At 46.1% G+C, this 21,281-nt stretch overlaps 1 protein-coding gene across 11 annotated transcripts in view; it reads right to left on the bottom strand.

Moving 5' to 3' along the window:
• Positions 1-21,281, bottom strand: part of LZTR1 (leucine zipper like transcription regulator 1) — a 261,156-nt gene that overhangs the window by 185,956 nt on the left and 53,919 nt on the right. For 10 of the 11 annotated variants that reach the window (XR_007774752.1, XM_050956118.1, XM_050956120.1 and 7 more), the window contains one exon: positions 5,024-5,107. Coding sequence is in view for 10 of the 11 variants with exons in the window: in XM_050956118.1 (XP_050812075.1) it covers positions 5,024-5,107 (84 nt within the window). In the remaining variant the exon portion in view is untranslated. Of the gene's footprint in view, positions 1-672; positions 1,361-5,023; positions 5,108-21,281 lie in introns of those variants that run through there. The other variant, XM_050956128.1, reaches the window with a different exon arrangement.

The raw sequence follows: 21,281 nt of genomic DNA, 5'->3' as shown, positions 1-21,281 counted from the left end.
CAGAGGTTGGCTGGACAGGGGAGCAGCTCCCTGTACAATGACTCCCTCCCTCTGTGTCTGGAGCGATGGGGGCAGGAAGCAGGGGAACGATGGGTGCAGAGCTTCCTGCATTGGAGGAGGTTTCTGGAGGAGGGTTGACCTGGCCTCAGCTGCTCCTTGCAGGGTGTGACAGGGTGCTGACCAGGAAAGGCTAAGCAAGCCCCCTCACTCCAGCTGCAATTAAAGGAGGTGAATTGGAGCTGACTAGAGGAACCTGAGCCTGATTGGCAGAGGCGGAACAGCTGCTAGCCTGGGGCTGTATACAAGCTCAGAGGAAGAAAGAAAGGATGGAGAAGCCAGAGAGTGGAAAGAGAAGGGTAGCTCTCCCCTCCTGACTGCAAGAAAGAGAAGCCTTTAAGGCTGGAAGCCCCAATGATATGTGATGAGAAGTAGTGGGTTTGCACCATGTAAACAAATTGCACCGGTGACTGCTCAGCCAGAAGGTCTCTGAGTGATTTTTGGAGCAGACCAGAAACAGGACCAAGGGGGACCCTGCTATGCCCTGTTACACGGGGGAATAGAAAGTCCTCTCCTCCCCGCCCCCCCCCCCCCCATCAGCCTAGCAGGACTAGCAGCCAAGCCTGGCAAAGGGTAGGAGTCATCCCCAGCCCTGCCACCCCCTGGGTGATTTACCTCTCCAATGACTGCTCTGGGCACCAAAAACGCCACACCTGCGCTGCTGAGGAGGGGTGTGTGACTGCTCTTGCGGCTTTCCTTTGCTTCCCCATCATTTTCTGCAGCAAAGCAAATAAATCTGCGTGGGACATGAATTGTGCACACGCACAGTGGTGCTGAATTCCCCCAGAAGTAGCTAATTAAGGAGCTTGCATTGTTCAAGTGAAAGTCTTGAGCAGTGTAAGACTGGAGAGACTGGCTTGTATTTCCCTCTGTATTAGTTCATGTGTGCCTTAGAGAGCATTCATACAACTTAGCTGGGTATCTCTGTATCCTGATGGCTGAGTGATGATAGCACCTGGCGTGGTTTGCTGCTTGTCACTAGCAAAGCATTGTGAGAGACTGTCCAGGCTGGAGAGTTAAGGGGCATGGCTGTCCCACAATTCCAGGTCATACCCTGGAGATCCCATCACAATAGGACCCTACTAAAAAACATACCCGCTCAATAATGATTTCCCATTTGAGACCTGTCAGTTAACCAGTCTTTAATCCATTTAATGTCTGCTATGTTCAATTAATATTGTTCTAATTTCTTAATCAAAATGTCATGTGCTACAAAGTTAAATGCTTTACAGAAGTCTAAGTTATCTGGACCCCTAATTTAAAAATGTTGAACTTTGAGAAATACTATTGAACATCCTCAGTTATTGTTCAGATAGGAAGTATTTCTTCATTGGTAGCAGCCTTTTCCCCAAATTCAGAGCAGAAAAGTTTTGGACACTTCTGCCTTTTCTGCATTATTATTAGGATTGGAAGGATTAAATTTGTATTAGTAAATGTCAGCAAATGCCAATTTCACAGTACAAACACAATCTTACAAAGAAATATTTCCATCAATAATAATCAAAATTTACAGATGGGAAAAGTTAGAAAAACGCTGCTTGAGAATTTCATTAGAGTTTGATTTAAGGATATTTACTTTCTATATTTGGACATGCAATGTTGACAATTTGTGTTTTAGCCGTTATAAAGGTTTAATTTTTTGAATCTCAACATCTACTGTTATCAAATAATTACTGTCCGACATGGCCCCTAATTTCCCACAACTGAGAAAATGCAAATCAATACAAATAAATTTTAAAATGTTTAAAACTCATAATTTTGTGCAACTGTGAACATTAAAAAAAAATTTAGATGCTTAAAAATAAACTAATTATCTCTCAATTATTTTAAAAAATTAATTCTGCCAAGGCTAATTATTATTGACAATTCCTAACCTAATTTCCATCTACTAAAGAACCAATACCATTATGAGGCTTCCTTTTGTTCCTACTATACTTTATAAACTCTTTATTGTCCTTAATGCTGATGGCCTTGTGTCCTCTTGCTTTCCTTATCAATTTTCTACAATTCCTAGTTTTTTAATTATATTTATTGTTATCAATTTCCCCTTGTGTGTGCATCTTCTTTTATTTCCCATCTAAACCAGGCTGTTTTTTAACTAGTGTAGCTGGTGGCATTGAGATGATCTAGAAAAATGTTCTGAAACAATTCCCAATTATCATTCACATTTTTCAGTTTAAATTCTCTCCCCTAACTGATTTGGCTCATGATTGTTTTCACCTTTGTGAAACTGGCCCTTTTAAAGCACCAACTGTATACTACTGTTTGCCAGAAGCTAGGAATGGGCAACAGGCAATAAATCACTTGATGTTTACCTGTTCTGTTCATTCCCTCTGAAGCACCTGGCGTTGGCCACTGTCGGAAGACAGTATAATGGGCTAGATGGACCTTTGGTCTGACCCAGTATGGCCATTCTTATGATCTGATGGTTTGCACTTTGTACTTAAATACAATCAATACTAACTTTCTCTCATCCTTTGTACGTTTTATTTGTTTAGACTGCAAGTTCTTTGTGGCGAGAAACAGTTGTTACTATGTGTATGTGTAACACCCAGCACAATGGGGCCTCAGTCTCCACTGAACCATATAGGGGCTTCCTGCAGTAACAAATGAGGGCTGCCAAAGCCAGGATTTAGAAGGCACTGCGGATTTCACTGAAGGCTGCCCTGACCAAGTGAGCAGGACAGTCCATTCACCCAGTGGATGATGGGTAAGAAGCAAGTTTTCTCTTTTCTGCAGTTCTAAAGGATGGCAGGGTTGAGAGTAGGCCTTGAAATTCTATAAAGTACTCCCTATCTCAGTGATGGAGAGAACAGAAAAGTTCGAGGTGACTCTGGACCACTGATTCAGGAACAGGGAAGTGGTCCATCCCAGCACTGTGGAGACTGAGAAGGGGGAGAGAGTCAGGCAGGACTCGGTCTGGCCTTGGTTTGGAGGCCAGATTCCTGAAAGGGCTACTGGTGGGACCTTCATGGATTGGCCCAGTAGCTGGCTGGGGATTTCTTGACAGAAAAGTGGGATCTACTACCACAGAATCCACGATGTCAACAACAGCCTGGTTCCCCTGAGGGAAAGTACCAAGAACCTCAATTTAAAAGTAGTGGTTGGCTCCCCAGGACTGGACTGATGAGAAACCATTGCTGAGTTGACCTTGGGCTGAAAAATCCAGAGATCCTGGAACTTGGGGTCTTAGCTTGTGTTTTAGTAAATTTTAAGGAAAGATGAAGCTGTATCCAGAGCAGCATGTCCCAAGTCCACTGTTTTTTAAATGAAAAGGTGTACCAGGACGAGGTCTGTCAGATGTATGAGGAGTCTCTCATTATGTAAATAGCTGCAAAAAGATCCTTGGAGATAATGAAAACAGGGAAACCTCAGAGCACAAGCTCACATAGGGAGCACTCTGAAGAAAGAAAGGGAGATCTTGAACCTTCAGAGGGGAGAGCAGAAAGACTTCAGATTGAGGCAGTGACCCCAGAAAGAAGGTGCTCTCTCTCAGAAAAGAGGGAGTGCCTTAAGGCAGTGTGTGGGTGGGTGGGGTGCTGTACTTCCTCTTTCTTTCTGCTGTCCAGAACTCGATATAGCAGAAGAGCTCCAAAACATTTCACGCACCCTGGTCACTAGCAGGGGTCCCACTAAGCCACCAAGGACTAATGAGCCCAGCACTCAAGGCACCATGCAGTTTGTGCTTAGTTCTAAATCCTGTTACTGAGGCCTAAAGATGGCCTGGACATTTCATCTTCACCAAGACACAGAGAGAGGGTGAGGAGACAGAGTGCTTGAAAGGGGTGGGGCTGAGCAACAAATTTCATACTCCCTTGCTGTGTGACTGACACCAGAAGGGAAGGACCACCTACCACAAAATACCTCTAAAACCTACTAGTTCTGCTCCGTCACTCAGCATTTCATCTGCCTTATAAACAAGCAGCTCCAGAATTTTCAGTTAGGCCCCTACCAATAGTGACAAGTGCCACCAAGGTATAAGACTGAACATACTGTTCCCCCTTTTATCTTGTTGGGGATGCCCCCAGAAAATTCTTGTTCTGTTCAGTGAGTTTTCAACATCATCACATGCTCTTGTTGCCTCTTAGCATGGCAAGGAACATTCCTTTCCCTCACTTCAGGGAATTTCACCTGTCCCCAAGCATTACACTGGGAATATACAGCCCATCACAGGCATATTGTCAGATAGCAGCTTTTTTTTTTTTAACATATTTATCTATTTGAACAAGGTATTGATGAATAAAAACATGCTTACTCCATTTGAAACAAAAGACCAAACCTAGAGAAGCTCCCATTACTGTTCATCATAGATGATTAGGGTTGGAAGATACCTCAGGAGGTCATCTAGTCCAACCCTCTGCTCAAAGCAAGACCAACCCCAACTAAATCATCCCAGCCAGGGCTTTGTCAAGCCAGGCCTTAAAAACATCTAAGGATGGAGATTCCACCACTTCCCTAGAGAACCCATTCCAGTGCTTCACCACCCTCCTAGTAAAAAAGGTTTTTCCTAATATCCAACCTAGACCTCCCCCACTGCAAATTGAGACCTTTGCTCCTTGTTCTGTCATCTGCCACCACTGAGAACAGCCTAGCTCCATCCTCTTTGGAACCCCCCTTCAGGTAGTTGAAGGCTGCTATCAAATCCCCCTCACTCTTCTTTTCTGAAGACTAAATAAGCCCAGTTCCCACAGCCTCTCCTCATAAGTCATGTGCCCCTAATCATTTTCATTGCCTTCCCATGGACTCTCTACTATATGTTCACATTCTTTCTGTCGTGTGGGGCCAAAAACTGGATGCAATACTCCAGATGTGGCCTTACCAGTGCCGAATAGAGGGAAATAATCACTTCCCTCAATCTGCTGGCAATACTCCCTCACAGTGAGAAAAGATTTGTACAGAGATGCAATTGAATGATTGGAAAGATTTTACAAAACAAAAGGATTAGGAAAGCGATTTTGCTACATACCGTGCATTCCCATCATATCCTGCGAAGATCCACAGTTTGTCACTATACACTGTTGCACCATGAGCTGACCTTGCAACTGGCAATCTGCAATAAAAGATAATACTTAGCATCTAGCCTCCACACCATGTGGTATTACAGAGTCTGGTTAGTACATATCTGCATTTCAGACCAACTACTACCCTCATAACATAGATGAATGTCCCGCAAGGACTTCCTGAAAGGTGATTTTCAGAATATAGTGAACAGTTACAGCAGAACCTCAGAATTATGAATGCCTCTGGAATGGAGGATGTTGATGACTCTGAACAAAATGTTATGATTCTTGTTTCAAAAGTTTACAACTGAACATTGAAAATGTAGCTGTGAAACTTTACTATGCAGAATAAAAATGCTGCTTTTAACCATCTTAATTTAAGTGAATCATAGAATATCAGGATTGGAAGGGACCTCAGGAGATCCTCTAGTCCAACCCTCTGCTCAGAGCAGGAACAATCTCTAGAAAGATTTTTGCCTCAGATCTCTAAATTCCCCCCCTCAAGGATTGAGCTCACAACCCAGTGTTTAGCAGGCCAATGCTCAAACCACTGAGCTATCCCCTCCCCACAAAACAAGCACAGAAACAGTTTCCTTACCTTGTCAAATCTTTTTTTTTAACTCCCTTTTTAACCTTTCCTCTGTAGTTAAGATTGAGTAGCACTTTGTTTCAAAACCAATTTTTCAAATTGCTGTAAAACCCATGTCCATATTCAGATTGTCTAGAAAATTGCTATGTCTCACTGAGACCTAAGGCAGGGTTAGTGATGCAAGTTTCAGGACATTTTGTTAGGAGTTCCTGAGATCAAGTTTGCCCACAAAGACTTCTCCAACTGTTCACAAAACATAGACAATAGTTGCTAGGGATTCAATGCTCAGAAGAATTGAAAGAACACTCTACAAATCAAAAGCAGACAACAAAATGGCAGATTGATTTCCTGGAGCCAAGACACAAGACGTCACTCAAGATTTGATAAACTTCTGAAATTGACGGGCAAGGATCCATTAGTGATGGTTCATACTGGCATTAAGGACACTATGTCACAGGATATCTTGCAGATAATAGATGAGTTTAGAGGACTCGGAAGTGTGCCAAACAAGTATGTCTAAAGAGTCTTCTCTGAGAGCCTTCCTGCCCCACCACGATGGAAGACAGAAAGCAGAAGATTCTGGAAGTTAGCTCGCTTGTTGAGGGGTGAAGGATTATAGTTTATGGAACACAAGTCTCCTCATTTTGGGAGAGGGGGCTGTGATGTTGCATTCCATATGATTTTATGAAAATATGCTAATGAATGTGAATATAATGTAACTGGAATATGCTTCATGCAAAAGGTCTCTTGTAAAGTATCATTACAAAGCTTATAATCTACTGAGTGTGGTCATCCTATTTGTATAAATGTATCATTCTTGTATCTGAAACTAGAAATACAAAATATAACTGTGAGGTCCTACTGTAATTATGCAAACTGTGGGCCATTAATGGTGGTTTGGAATCTTGATGGCTCCCATCAACTAGGACAATTTGTTGTAAATGGCTCTGTTTAACTTGCAAGCTTTCCTGTGAGTCAGGCCAGGAAGAATGAAGGCTTGGGGTCTCACAGGACATGTGAGCAGGTATTGGAATCCATCTTAAACCTGGTGCTTTTCCATTTAGAAGGAGAGGTGGAGACCCAGAGAGACAAAAGATTCCCACTTTGTACCAAAGGGGGTGGAACAGAACAAACGAGGCTCCAGTCATGAGAAATCCCCTAGCTACCACCTGAGCTGGAACAAGGACTGTACCGGGGAAAGGATTGGGACTAGACTAGAATGGAGTCTAGTCTGTGAAAGAAGCTTATTGAAACATCTCAGAGTGAGATTTATCTGTAATCAGTTTCTTAATGTATTAGGCTTAGACTTGCGTGTTTTTGTTTTATTTTGCTTGGTAACGTACTTTGTTCTGTCAGTTATTATTTGGGACCACTTAAATCCTATGTTATACTTAATAAAATCACTTTTGTTTATTACAGTAACTCCTCACTTAAAGTCATCCCAGTTAACACTGTTACATTGCTGATCAATTAGCAAACCTGCTCATTTAACATTGTGCAATGCTCCCTTATAACATTGTTTGGCAGCTTCCTGCTTTGTCCACTGCTTGCAGAAAGAGCAGCCCGTTGGAGCTAGCTGGTGCAGGCTTGGAACCAGGGTGGACTGACAGCCCACCTATCAGCTCTCTGCTCCCCTAAGTTCCCTGTGAGGCAGCCACCAGCAGGCTATCAATTGCCAGCAGTTCAGCTGTCCCTCCCCCCATTACCATATACAGATCCTGCCCTCTATCTTGGAGCTGCTCCCAGGACTCTCCTGCTTGCTGTGTGTGTGGGGGAAGTGAGGGGCTAATGTCAGGGTGTACCCCTCTCCCCTGCTCACCCCATCTCCATAGAGCAGGGAGGACACAACAGGGCTCAGGACAGAGGGAGCTTGCTGGCAGCTGTTGTCTCAACTTGCTGATCTACTTAAAAAGGCAATGTACTTAGAGTGGTGTCAGTATACTTAAAGGGGCAATGCACATCTCTCTCTCACATTCACACACACACACAGGGTATGTCTCTCTATCTGCCATGCTATCTACCCTCCCTCCATTTGTGCTGCCTTGTAGAGTGTGAGGCAACATTAACATGTTAACCCTGGAGGGCTCAGCTGAGTGCTATTTCATCATTTAGCAGTAATACATTCCCTGGGAAATCTCACCCTCTCACTTCATCACCTCAACCAACCTTCACAATCGTCATTGCTGTGTGTAGTATTAAATTGTTTGTTTAAAACTTATACTCTATGTGTATATATATATATATATATATATATATATATATATATATATATATATATATATATACACACACACATACTGACAAAGTACTGTCCTTGACTCTGTGGGTCTTGCATTTCCTTGCAGATTTTGCTAGCCTCAGAGGCTCACTGTGACCCTTCGTGTAGCCCTTCTCTCTCTAGAGGCAAGGGTCACAGTTTACTGAGTCATATTCTTCATAAGCCAACAAGGGAGGTGAGGAGAAGCAACCCTCCCTCACACAGTCCCTGTTATCTCCCAGTCATTAATCGGGGAGGGGAGGGGGGAGCCCAGGCCCACCCTCTACTCCAGGCTTCAGCCCAGGGACCCTACAATTAGCAGCTATTGTAGCTGACTTTTTGGAAACAGGACATGCACAATTCCCTGGGTCACTTCCCCACAGCAGCCCCCACCCAATATCTCCTTCACCATTACCTCAGGGCCTCCTTCCTTGCACCTGATATGGCTTTGTACTGCTTCATTCCTCCAACAACATAATCCTCCTAACACCCACACCTCACTGACTAACTGGGAGGCTTTTAACTAGTGCAAGCCAGCCTTTGATTGGCTTCAGGTGTCTCAATCAATCTAGCTATCTCCACTGCCTTCTAGAAGGATCTTAATTTGCCCCAGGTATCTTAATTAACCTGGAGCAACTGCCATTTGGTTACCATAGTACCAGGGATTTGTTTAGCCTGGGGCTAACATACCTGTTCCTCACTACTTTACTGTAGCCATCTGGCCTTACCCCATCACAATATATATATATATGTCTTTTGTCCGGTGAAAAAAATTTCCCTGGAACCTAACCCCCCCATTTACATTAATTCTTATGAGGAAACTGGATTCGCTTAAAGCCGCATTTTTCAGGAACATAACTACAATGTTAAAGAAGGAGTTACTGTAACTAACCTAGAGAAAACAATTAATATCTGGGGGAACAAACAGCTGTGCATATCTCTCTAACAGTGTTATAGAGGGAGGACATTTTATGAGTTTACCCTGTATAAGCTTTATACAGAATAAAATGGATTTATTTGGGGTTCGGATTCCATTGGGAACTGGGTGTCTGGGTGTTAGAGTCAGGAGCACTTCTTAAAGTTGTTTTCAGTTAAGTCTGCAGCTTTGGGGACATGGTTCAGACCTGGGACTGTGTTGGAGCAGACTAGCCTGTCTGGCTCAACAAGACAGGATTCTGGAGTCCCAAGCTGGCAGCGAAAACGGGCTCGGAGATAGTCTCAGCACACCAGGTGACAGTCCCAAGGCGGTCTCTGTGATCAAACCCGTCACAGGGGTGTAGTCAAACAGGATCTGCGCAAAGCTGATTGCTTTGAAATGCTGGTAGTGATTTTAAGTGAGTTTTAACTGTGCTGGCTGGATAACAGACAAAGTGGTTGCTGGTTTGTTATTTTCTGTTTGCTTATTTTGGGTAAGGTTGCAAATTGCCCAGAAAGGCTAAATACTGGGCACTGGGAAAGTCTCTGTTAACTAAGAAAACCCCGAGCTGAGTGGATCTCAGTTTCAGTGAATGGCAGAGAGGTGTGGCCCAACCTCTGGGTCCGTGCTGAAGTTGACTGAAGTGTCTAACTCAGCAAGACAGGAGTGGAGGGGTGCCTGTTCTGGCAGAAAGGGGTTCTCTGTGGTATCCCAGCTCATCAACTGACAGTCTCAAGGGAAGACAAACTGAAATTGATGTGCAATTTGCCAGGAAAAGGCTGCCCTGGAAAAAGAAAAAGCTGCCCACCAGCAAACCCTAGACTTAAAAGACAAAGGAATTGAGGCCCAGAGACAAGTAAATTGAGACCCAGAAGCATGAACTGGTTGTAATGCAGTGGAAGAGGTGCACAGAGACATGTATCCTGGAGGTGGAAGTTGGGGTCTTAGTGACTGCTGCAGTGGAAACAGACCCCGAGGACTCTGCAGTTGGAAGCAAGCCCAACCTGAGTGAAAGGGGGGGTGGGGATTTTGCTGGCCAGTGAAAGGTCTGTCATAGCTGGTAGCTGTGAGTCCACAGCTGGATCAGGGTCATCTTTCCTTTTGGGGGTCACAGGAGTGTCTGCCCCAGAGGGGAGCCCAAAGAGATATTTTAGGTATACTGCCTCTGCCATAGAGAGCATCCAAGTCTCTGGCAGTAAGTTCAGTAGGAGGCTGTGACATTGCTCTCTATATGAGTTTATGAAAATATGCTAATGAGTGTGAATATAATGTAACTGGAATATGCTTCATGCAAATGATCTCTTGTAAGGTATCATTACAAAGCTTATAATCTACTGAGAGTAGTCATCCTATTTGTATAAATGTATCATTCTTGTATCTGAAACTAGAAATATGAAATATAACTGAGGTCCTATTGTAATTATGCAAAGTGTGGGCCATTAATGGTGGTTTGGAATCTTGATGGCTCCCATCAACTAGGACAATTTGTTGTAAATGGCTCTGTTTACTTTCAAGCCTTCTTGTGAGTCATGCCCAAAACAATGAAGGCACTTCTTAAGCTGTTTTCCGTTAAGTGTGTAGCTTTGGGGATGTGGTTCAGACCTGGGTCTGTGTTTGCAGCAGGCTAGCATGTCTGGCTCAACAAGGCAGGGTTCTGAAGTCCCAAGCTGGCATGAAAAACACATCAGGTCTAAACACATCAGGTGATGGTCCCAAGGGGGCCTCTGTGACCGAACCCGTCACAGGGGCCATATTGTTTGGATGGCCTCCACCTCCGTAGAGGAGAAATCAGTCTCTTTGAGGATAGGATGGCTAGAGTAGGTAGGAGGGCATTAAACAAAAGGGGAGGGTAAAAGGAGGGGAGATATGATCAATCATTTAGCACAAAATCAGTATGTTGAGAACAAAATGAACCATGAAACCAAGGGGCATGAAGAGAAGAAATTCTTTAACTGCCTATAAACCAATGCTAGGATCCTGGGTAACAAACCAGAGGAACTAGAATTGCTAGTTTATGAGCATAAATTCAATCTAGTTGGTATTACTGAAAACTGCTGGGATGACTCACACAATTAGAATGTTAAATTCAGTCGTTATAATTAGACTTGGAAGGATTAAGTCTGTACTGCCAAATGTCAGTAACGGTCAATTTCACTGTACAAACACAACCCCACAAAAATATTTCCATCAATAAAAATCAAAATTTACATCAGCAAAGTAGGAAAAAATGCTGCTTGAGAGTTGATTAGCGTTTGAGTGAAGAATATTTACTTTGTATATTTCGGCATGTGATGTTGACAATAAAGTTATAAAACTTTTTAAAGGTTTAATTTTAATTTCAACATCTACTATCATTAAATAATTATTGTCTGACCCCTTCTATGGTGCATATTCCTCCCATAATTTCCCACAACTGTGAAAAGAAATTGATAAAAAAAAACCTCTAAATCCATAATTTTGCACAACTGGGAACATTTATATTAATAAAAACTGGAAAATTCTATTAATTTCATTAGGTGACCCCTAGTTATTGTGCTATGTGAATGAGTAAATAACACTTCCTTATTCACAATCAAGATTTTATAGACCTCTATCATATTCCCCCCTTAGCCATTTCTTTTCTAAGTTGAAAAGTCCTAGGCTTTTTAATCTCTCCCTGTTCATTATCCCTAAGACTTTTTGTTGCCCTTTACTTTTTCTAACATATTTTTTTGAGATGGGGCAACCACATCTGCACGCAGTATTCAAGATGTGAGCATGCCATGGATTTATATAGAGGCATTATGATATTTTCTCTCTTATTATCTATCCATTTCCTAATGGTTCCTAACATTTGGATAGTTTTTTGACTGCCGCTGCACATTGAGTGGATGTTTCATTCTTGAGTGTTAACAGCTAGCTTAGACCCCATTATTTTATATATATAGTTGAGATTGTTTTCCAATTTGCATTTATAAACATTGAATTTCATCTGCCATTTTGTTGCCCAGTCACCCAGTTTTGTGAGACCCTTTTGTAACTCTTCAGTCTCTGCCTGAGTTTTGTGTTATCTGCAAAATTTTGCCACCGCACGGTTTACCTCTTTTTCCAGACCATTTATGAATATGTTGAACAGCACTGGTCCCCATACAGACCCCTGGGGGACACCACTATTTATCTGGTTTCAGAGCAGCAGCCACATTAGTCTGTATCAAAAAAACGATAGGAGTACTTGTGGCACCTTAGACACTAACAAATTTATTTGAGCATAAGCTTTTGTGGGCTAAAACCCACTTTATCAGATGCATGCAGTGGAAACTACAGTAGGAAGAGTGTGTGTGTGTGTGTGTATACACACACACACACACACACACACACAGAACATGAAACTATGGGTGTTATCATACACACTAGAACGAGAGTCATCTGTTAAGGTGACCTATTACAAGCAGGAGAGAAAAAAAAACTTTTTGTAGCGGTAATCAAAATAGCCCATTTCCAGCAGTTGACAAGAAGGTGTGAGGAGCAGTAGGGGGTGAAATAAATATGGGGAAATACTTTTACTTTGTGTAATGACCCATCCACTCCCAGTTTTTATTCAAGCCTAATTTAATGGTGTCCAGTTGATTGATTCCAATTCAGCAGTCTCTCCTTGGAGTTTGGTTTTGAAGTTTTTGGTTGTAAAATTGTAGCTTTTAGGTCTGTAATCAAGTGACCAGGGAGACTGAAGAGTTCTCCAACTGGTTTTTGAATGTTATAATTCTTGACGTCTGATTTGTGTCCATTTATTCTTTTACATAGAGACTGTCCTGTTTGGCCAATGTACATGGTACTGCTGGCACATGATGGCATATATTACATTGGTAGATGTGCAGGTGAATGAGCCTCTGATAAGTATCAGAGGGGTAGCCCTGTTAGTCTGGATGTGTAAAAGCAGCAAAGAATCCTGTGGCACCTTACAGACTAACAGACATTTTGGAGCATGAGCTTTCGTGGGTGAATACCCACTTCGTCAGATGCATGTCATCTGACGAAGTGGGTATTCACCCACGAAAGCTCATGCTCCAAAACGTCTGTTAGTCTATAAGGTGCCACACGAGCCTCTGATAGTGTGGCTGATGTTATCTGAAATTCTGAAAACTGATCCCCTACCTTTTGTTTCCTATCTTTAAACCAGTTATTGATCCATGAGGGGATCTTCCCTCTTATTCCAGGACTGCTTACTTTGCTTAAGAGCCTTTCAAAGACCTTATTAAAGGCTTTCTGAAAGTCCAGGTACACTAAATCACCCTTGTCCATGTGTTTGTTAACCTCCTCAAAGAACTCTAATAGTTTAGTGAGGTATGATTTCCTTTTATAAAAGCAAGGGTTGTCTCTTCCCACAGCCCTCTGGTCACTCCTGACTCACCAGGGGCTAGTTTGGTTTGGTGTGTGTGGGTGTGTTGAGGGAGCGCTGTCTCTTTAAGCAGAGTATTCAGGGCTGAATGTTTTTTTCAGCCAGCAGCTGCTGTTGATAGCACTCACTCCTGAGCCAGCAACAGACAGGCTCCCTGTTTCCTGACCCCAGCTCCGTAGCAACCAGCTACATGGAAAGGTGGAGGAGGACATCCCGATATCAGGTGCCCCCACCCACACTCTGCACAGCAGATTGGAGGCAGGCTCCCAGTCCAGAGCAGCTTGGCCAGGGTCAGCTTCATGGAGTGGGGCAGACTGGAGCAGCAGTGGAGCAGGGTAGAAGAAGGAGGATCCTCTGCCCCAGAAATACACAGCGGTGTTCCGGTGGAGGGCCCCCTCACCCATTCTGGCCCTGTCCAGAGTGGAGGGGATGGTGCAGCAGAGGGCCAAGCCCCTCTCTCCCCATCGAAGGTGTTTAACCGGCTCTACCAAATCATCCACAGGATATGGGCCAGGGTGACAGTCAATTAGTGCGGGGGAGTGGGAAAGGAAACCATTGGAGTCACCTGGGGCATAGGGTCTTGCAGCAGTGGCTCTAAAGCACACTTTCCCTACTTCACATCCTCGCAGCTGCTGGTGATTGCTCTTACCCCTTCCCTCATATAAAACAAATCAATAGATTATGAAGGGGGAAGGGGGCACAAGATCAGCTCTGAGGTGTTGGGAGGCATTTCAGTAATCTGCGCGTCTGGTCTGCATGTTAGTCTCTTGTGCCTCCCTACCTGCCCGCCACCACCGAGTCCCATCTCCAGAGGTGTGCGATTAAAATGCATTAAAAATGCATTAAATTGTTTTGAGTTAATTACATGCGTTAACTGTAATTAATTGACAGCCCTAGTTTCATTAAAAAAAAATGCTGTTAGTTTTTGAGTCTTGACTAGTTTCTCTTGTATACATATGGCAACAAAGAACTTAGGCCACATTTACAAGATGGGGGACTCTATCCTAGGAATTCATGACTCTGAAAAAGATTTGGGGAGAATGCAGTGAATAATCAGCTGAACATGAGATTTCAGTGTGACTATGGCCAAAAGGGCTAATGCTCAAGTGGGAGCAGAGAGGTTATTTTGCCTCTACATTTGGCACTGGTGCGATCACTGCTGGAATCCTGTGTCCACAGCTCAAGAAGAATGTTGAAAATTGGTGAGAGTTCAGAGAAGAGCCACAAGAATGATTAAAGGATTAGAAAACATGCCTTACAATGATATACTAAAGGAGCTCAATCTTAGCTAATAAAGGAGAAGGTTAGGGGGTGACTTGATTACAGTCTGTAAGTACCTACATTGGGAACAAATATTTAATAATGGGCTCTTCAGTTTAGAAAGTTATAATATGATCTAATGCCTGGAAGTTGAAACTAGATAAATTCAGACTGGAAATAAGGCATAAGTTTGAGGCATGAAGAATGGACTACAAGGTGGATGGAAAGCTGGCTAAATAATCGGGCTCAACGGGTAGTTATCAATGGCTGCATGTCTAGTTGGCAGCCGGTATCAAGTGGAGTGCCCCGAAGGTCGGTCCTGAGGCTGGTTTTGTTCAATATCTTCATTAATGATCTGGAGGATGGCGTGGACTGCACTCTCAGCAAGTCCGCAGATGACACTAAACTGGGGGAGTAGTAGTTATGCTGGAGGGTAGGGACCTAGACAAATTAGAGGATTGGGCCAAAAGAAATCTGATGAGGTTCAACAAGGACATGTGCAGAGTCCTGCACTTAGGACAGAAGAATCCCATGCACTGCTACAGACTAGAGATCGAGGGGCTAGGCAGCAGTTCTGCAGAAAAGGACCTAGGGGGTTACAGTGGACCAGAACCTGGATGAGAGTCAACAGTGTGCCCTTGTTGCCAAGAAGACCAACAGCATTTTGGGCTGTATAAGTGGGAGCATTGCCAGCAGATTGAAGGATGTGATCGTTCCCCTCTACATTGCATTGGTGAGGCCTCATCTGGAGTACTCTGTCCAGTTTTTGGCCACACACAAGAAGGATGTGGAAAAATTGGGAAGAGTCCAGTGCAAGGCAACAATGATTAGGCTGGAGCACAGGACTTACGAGGAGAGGCTGAGGGAACTGGGATTATTTCGTCTGCAGAAGAAAAGAATGAGGAGGGAATTGATAGCGGCTTTCAACTACCAGAAAGGGGGTTCCAAAGAGAATAGATCTAGATTGTTCTCAGTGGTAGCAGATGACAGAACAAGGAGTAATGGTTTCAATTTGCAGTGGGGGAGGTCTAGGTTGGATATTAGGAAAAACTTTTTCACTAGGAGAGTGGTGAAGCACTGGAATGTGTTACCTAGAGAGGCGGTGGAATCTTCTTCCTTAGAGGTTTTTAAGGCCCGGCTTGACAAAGCCCTGGCTGGGATGATTTAGTTGGGGATTGAGCAGGGGGTTGGACAAGATGACTTCCTGAGGTCCCTTCTAACCCTGATATTCCATGATTCTATGATGATTCTATAATAATAAGAATAACTTACAACTGGAATAATTTACTAAGGATCAGGGTAGATTCTCCATAACTGGCAATTTTTAAATCAAGATTGATGTTCTAAAAAAAATGTGCTCAAGGAATTTTTTCGGGGAAGGTTTATGTCCTCTATTATACAGCAGGTCATATTAAATGATCACAGTAGTCTCTTCTGGACTTGCAACCTATGATATACACCAAGCGTAACAAATAGATTGTCAATTAAATTTTCCTGTTCTTACAAATTGTTTTGCATACAACAGCAGCTCAAAAAAAAATGGTTACCTACGTTTTGTAACTGTTCTTCAAGATGTGTTTTTCACATCCATTACACATTAGGTGTGCGCATGCTGAACGGAAGTCAGAAACTTTCTCCCTTAGCAGCTCCTGTCAGGTCGGCAGGGGATCCTCCTAGAGTGGCGCCTCTATGCTGGTGCATATATACCCCTGCTGACCTGACCCCACTTCAGTTCCTTCTTGCCGGAGACTCTGGCAGAGGGGAAGGAGCGTGGGAAGCATAATGGATGTGAATAACACATCTCGAAGAACAACAGTTATTAAAGGTAGGTAACCGTTTTTTTTTCTTCGAGTGCTTGTTCATGTCCATTCCACATTAGGTGACTCACAAGCTTACCACAGGAGGAGGGTAGGAGTCATGGAGCAATTGACTGAAGAACAGCTCTGCCAACTGCCGCATCATCTCTTGCCTGCTGGTTGACTGCGTAGTGGGCTGTGAACATGTGCACCAATGACCAGGCGGCTGCTTTACAGATCTCCTGGATCAGGACATGCGCCAGGAAAGCTGTTGAGAACACTTGTGTCCTCCTCAAGTGAGCCGTGATCGTTGGGGCTGGAACCTTGGCGAACTTGTAGCACATGCAGATGCAGTCCGCAATCCACGATAATATATGTTGCGTCGAGACTGGAAATCCTTTCATTCTAATGGCTACAGTGACAAACAACTGTGTCAACTTGTGGAAAGGTTTAGTTTGCTCCAAATACAACGCCAGGGCCCCTCGGACATCCAAAGTGTGCAGGCTATAGTGACTCAGGTCCGTGTGTGGTTTAGGAAAGAGTACTGGCAAACAAATGTTTTGTCCCATATGAAATTGCAAGACTATTTTAGGGAGGAATTTAGGGTGTGGCCTGAGTTGTACTTTGTCCTTATAAAAAACTGTATAAGGAGGCTCTGAGGATAGGGCCCTCAACTTGCACACCCTCCGTGCTGATGTAATGACCACCAGGAACGCCACCTTCCAGGAGAGGTGAAGGAGACAGCAAGAGGCCAGGGGCTCGAATGGGGGCCCTATAAGCATGGAAAGGACCAGATTAAGATTCCAGGGAGGGACCGGTGGGCATGAGTAGGGGAACGCTCTCTCCAGTCCCTTGAGGAACTGCACCACCATGGGGTTAGAAAACACAGAGCATCCGGATTCCCCTAGGTGGAATGCTGAAATGGCAGCTAGATGGACTCTGACTGAGAAAGGAGCAAGACCCTGACGTTTGAGATGCAGGAGGTATTCTAGGATGACTGGAATAGTGGCCTGGAGTGGTTGTTTCTGCTTAGGCTCACATCAACAGGAGAATCTTTTCCACTTAGCTAGGTAGGCCGCCCTAGTGGAAGGTTTCCTACTGCCAAGGAGACTCTGCTGTACCGGAAGAGAGCACTGGCTCTCTATAGTGTTTAGCCAGAGAAGTTCCACGCCATGAGATGCAGAGATGGAGCAGGTGCCCACGGTCCTGCGTGATGAGATCTCAGTGCAGGCACAGGGCAATTGGGGCGGCCACTGACAGCTCTAGCAGGATTGTAAACCAGTGCTGATGAGGCCAAGCTGGGGCAATCAAAATTATCATCGCCTTGTCCCTGCGAACTTTGAGGAGGACTCTGCGGAAAAGTGGGAGCGGAGGAAAAGCATACTTCAGTCTCCCACTCCAGGGGATCGCAAATGCATCTGCGACTGAGCCTGGACTGTGGTTCTGCAAAGAGCAAAACTGCGGACATTGGCTGTTGTCCTTGGTGCAAAGAGGTGCATTTGGGGAAACCCCCACCTCTGGAAGACTGATTGCAAGATGTCTGATCTCACTGACCACTTGTGCATGCAGTATGACCTGCTGAGGCTGTTAGCTTGTTTCGCTCCCCCGGGAGGTATGACGCTACGAGATGGATGGAGCGGGCTACACAAAAGTCTCACAGGAGAAGGACCTCTCAGCAGAGGGGAGAGGAGGGGGCTCCTCCCTGCTTGTTTATATAGAATATAGTGGTGGTATTCTCTGTCAGAACTGTCACGCTGTGACCTTCCAAAATAGCGTAAAAGATTTGGCAGGCTAGACGAACAGCCCTGAGCTCCTTCACATTGATGTGGAGCAACACCTCGGCCTTGGACCACAAGCCCTGTGTCCTCAGGCCCCCTAAGTGAGCTCCCAAGCTGAGGTCTGATGCGTCTGTCACCAGCATCAGAGCAGGCTGCGGTGCGGCAAAGGGGATACCCACGCGTACTACTGGCTGACTGAGCCACCAGCGCAGGGAGTCCAACACCTGGGCCGGAACCGTCACGACAAGGTCTAGAGGTCTCTGCCTGGGCAATATGATCAGGCAAGCCACGATTGTAAAATCCTGAGCCGTAGTGGAGCTACGTGAGTGCACGCTGCCATGTGCCCTAGAAGGTGCAGGCAGCATCTGGCTATGGTAGTGGGGAACCTTAGCACTGAGTCTATGACACTCTGGATGGCCAGGAATCTGGATTCCGGGAGGCTTGCTGCACCGAGTCCAGCACTGCCCCAATGAACTCCAGCCTTTGCGTTGGTATCAGGGAAGACTTGGGCAAGTTGACGAGAAGACCCAGCCTGCAGAATGTTTCCAGGGCCACCATCACATGGGAGCAGACATCCTCTTCGGACCGACCCACGAAGAGCCAATCGTCGAGGTATGAGTATGCCTGTATTCTCCTTTCACAGAAAGGCTGCCACTACTGACATGCATTTTGTGAATATGTGGGGGGCTACCGCCAGGCCGAACAAGAGGACCGTAAACTGGTAATGGTGCTGGTTTATGGCGAACTGCAAGAACCACCAGTGAGCGGGGTGAATAGCGATGTGAAAGTACATATTTTTCATGTCGAGGGCAGCATACCAATCCCCCGATCTAGGGACGGGATAATAGTGCCTAGGGAGACCATGCAGAAGCGGACCTTGACTAAGAACTTGTTGAGCACGAAAAGGTCTAAAATGGGCCAAAGGTCCCCCTTTGCCTTTGAGATGAGAAAATAATGAGAATAAAACCCCTTCCTTCTTAGTTTCCGAGGGACTTCCTCCACCCCCCTGCCTCCAGGAGCAACTGTACCTCCTGCATAAGGAGTTGCTCATGAGAAGGGTCCCTGAAGAGGGACGGGGAAGGGAGGTGGGTAGGAGGGAAGGAGGAGAACAGCAGCGTTTAACCCACTTGTACCGTGCATAAGACCCAACATTTCGATGTTATACAGGACCATGCTTGGTAGCAGTGCCAGCTGTCCAAGAAACATGGGGAAGGATCCGGGAGCTGGGTTGGTACACTGTCCTCGAGCGCACCTTCAAAACCCCTGCTGGTTGCCAGGCTGGGGCTTGCCCTGGCCCTGGCCTTGATTAGGCACGTTATTCCGCCTGCGTCTGTTGTCTCTGCCCCTCCTGCGATAAGGCTCCTGCCTAGGGTGAGGCTGGTACTGCATTGCTTGATGGTTGGGGCTTGAATGGCTTCCTCTGAGTCGCCGGGGTGTGCATTCCTAACGACTTAAGGATTGCCCGGGAGTCTTTCAGGTTATGCAGCCTGGCATCCGTCTGGTCAGAAAAGAGGCCAGACCCTTTGAAGGGGAGGTCCTGGATGGTATTCTAGACCTCTGGCAGAAGGCCTGAAGCCTTGCCGAGCGCCTCGTCACCACACCTGAGGTTATTGTTCTGGCTGCTGCATCTGCCGACTCCAAAGAGGCCTGTAAAGAGGTCTTGGCAACTGCCTTTCCCTCTTCTACAAGGGCCGTGAACTCAGGTTGAGAGCCCTGGGGCAAGGAGTCTTTAAATTTGGAAACTGCTGCCCAGGAATTAAAATTGTGCCTGGTTCGTGATCCATAATTGGAGGCTCCCAGAGGAGTAGACCTTCTTTCCGAAGAGGTACAGACGTTTAGCCTTCCTGGCCTTGGGGGCCAGGGCTTGCTGGCCACGACGCTCCTGTTCATTCATGGCTGAGACGACCACCAAACAGGGGGCAGGATCACAAAATAGGAAGTCGTATCCCTTGGAAGGGGTGAAGTACTTCTTCTCCACCCCCCCTTGCCGCTGGTACACTGGAGGCTGGGGTTTGCCAGACCGTCTTGTAGTTAGACTGAATTGTCTTTATAAGTGGTAGCGCAATTCTGGAGGGACCTTCAGGGCTTAGGATGTCCACCGTAGGATCCTCTCCTGCTCCACCACTTCCTCTGCCTGTAGGCCCAAGTTCTGGGCGATCCTGCAGAGCAGCTCCTGATGTGCCCTGTGGTCAATCGGAGGAGGTCCCGACACTGCCATGCCTGCCACAGCTTCGTCTGGGGAGGATGAGGAGGTGAGGGCCTCCTGTGCCTCCTCTACCTGCTCTTCTTGCTCCTCATCATAGACCAGGGCACATATGAGCCCTGCCTGGTTGACTGTCCCCGGGACAGCCCTGGGCTCGGTGCTGCTTCCGCTCGCCGGTGTTCTGGAGAACCATCTGGCAGCCTGGATCCCGTAGCCTCCTTGGCTGTGGAGGGGTGCCTGCGTGGGGACCGGGACCGATGCACCAAATAGCCGGACCTCAAAGCTCTGGAGGAGGTCCCTTGCTGCTGATGATAGGCCCACGGTGTCCAAAAGGGCCATTGTCCTGGCAGGCCCCATTGGGGATAACACGTGGTTTAGGGCTCTCTGTCGGCGCCCTGCGAGCATAGCTGGAGCGGCCTGAGTCAACCTCGGATTCTGAGGACGCCGACCTCACAGGCCAAGGCAGTGCTGTGGCACGGTAAGATTGGGAGGCTGGAGAGCGGCTGCTCACTGACTGGGACCAGGATCGGTACTGATGCCCTCGGGAGCGGAATCGCAATCGCTGCCTTCTGCCCAGGACCAGGGACTGCGACCCTACGTCCCCTCAGTGCTGGCTTAGTGACAGTGCTGGGGAGCGGTCTGCCAGCGGAGCTGGTGCCGTATGCTGGCTCGGTTCCGGGGTTCCGGTGCCATCGAGTCCCGCTGAGTCAAAGGTAACTGCGAGTCCACAGAGACTGAGCTCGACCAGGACTGGCGCCAGGAGCGGTGCCAGGGTGGTGACCTCAAGCGGCGCACCATTGCCGGCTTACCTCTGGATGGCACCCTTGGTGATGGTGCTGGAAGCTTCTCCTTGCCAGGGAGGGGGCTTGCCACCGACAGCTCGATGAGGTCTTTTGTTGCCTCAAAGGTGTCTGGTGTGGAGGGCTGTTCTAGAATGTCCTCCAGCCCTTCTTCTGCACTCAAACCACATAGCCCGGGGTTTGACAGGCCCTGCGGCACCAGAGCCACAGGTGCCGGTGTATGTCCTAGGGCCACGCTGCCCCTCTGCAC

Source organism: Gopherus flavomarginatus, chromosome 5 (genome assembly GCF_025201925.1).
Source record: "Gopherus flavomarginatus isolate rGopFla2 chromosome 5, rGopFla2.mat.asm, whole genome shotgun sequence".
NCBI lineage: Eukaryota > Metazoa > Chordata > Testudines > Testudinidae > Gopherus > Gopherus flavomarginatus.
This window is presented reverse-complemented; position numbering and strand designations above follow the sequence as displayed.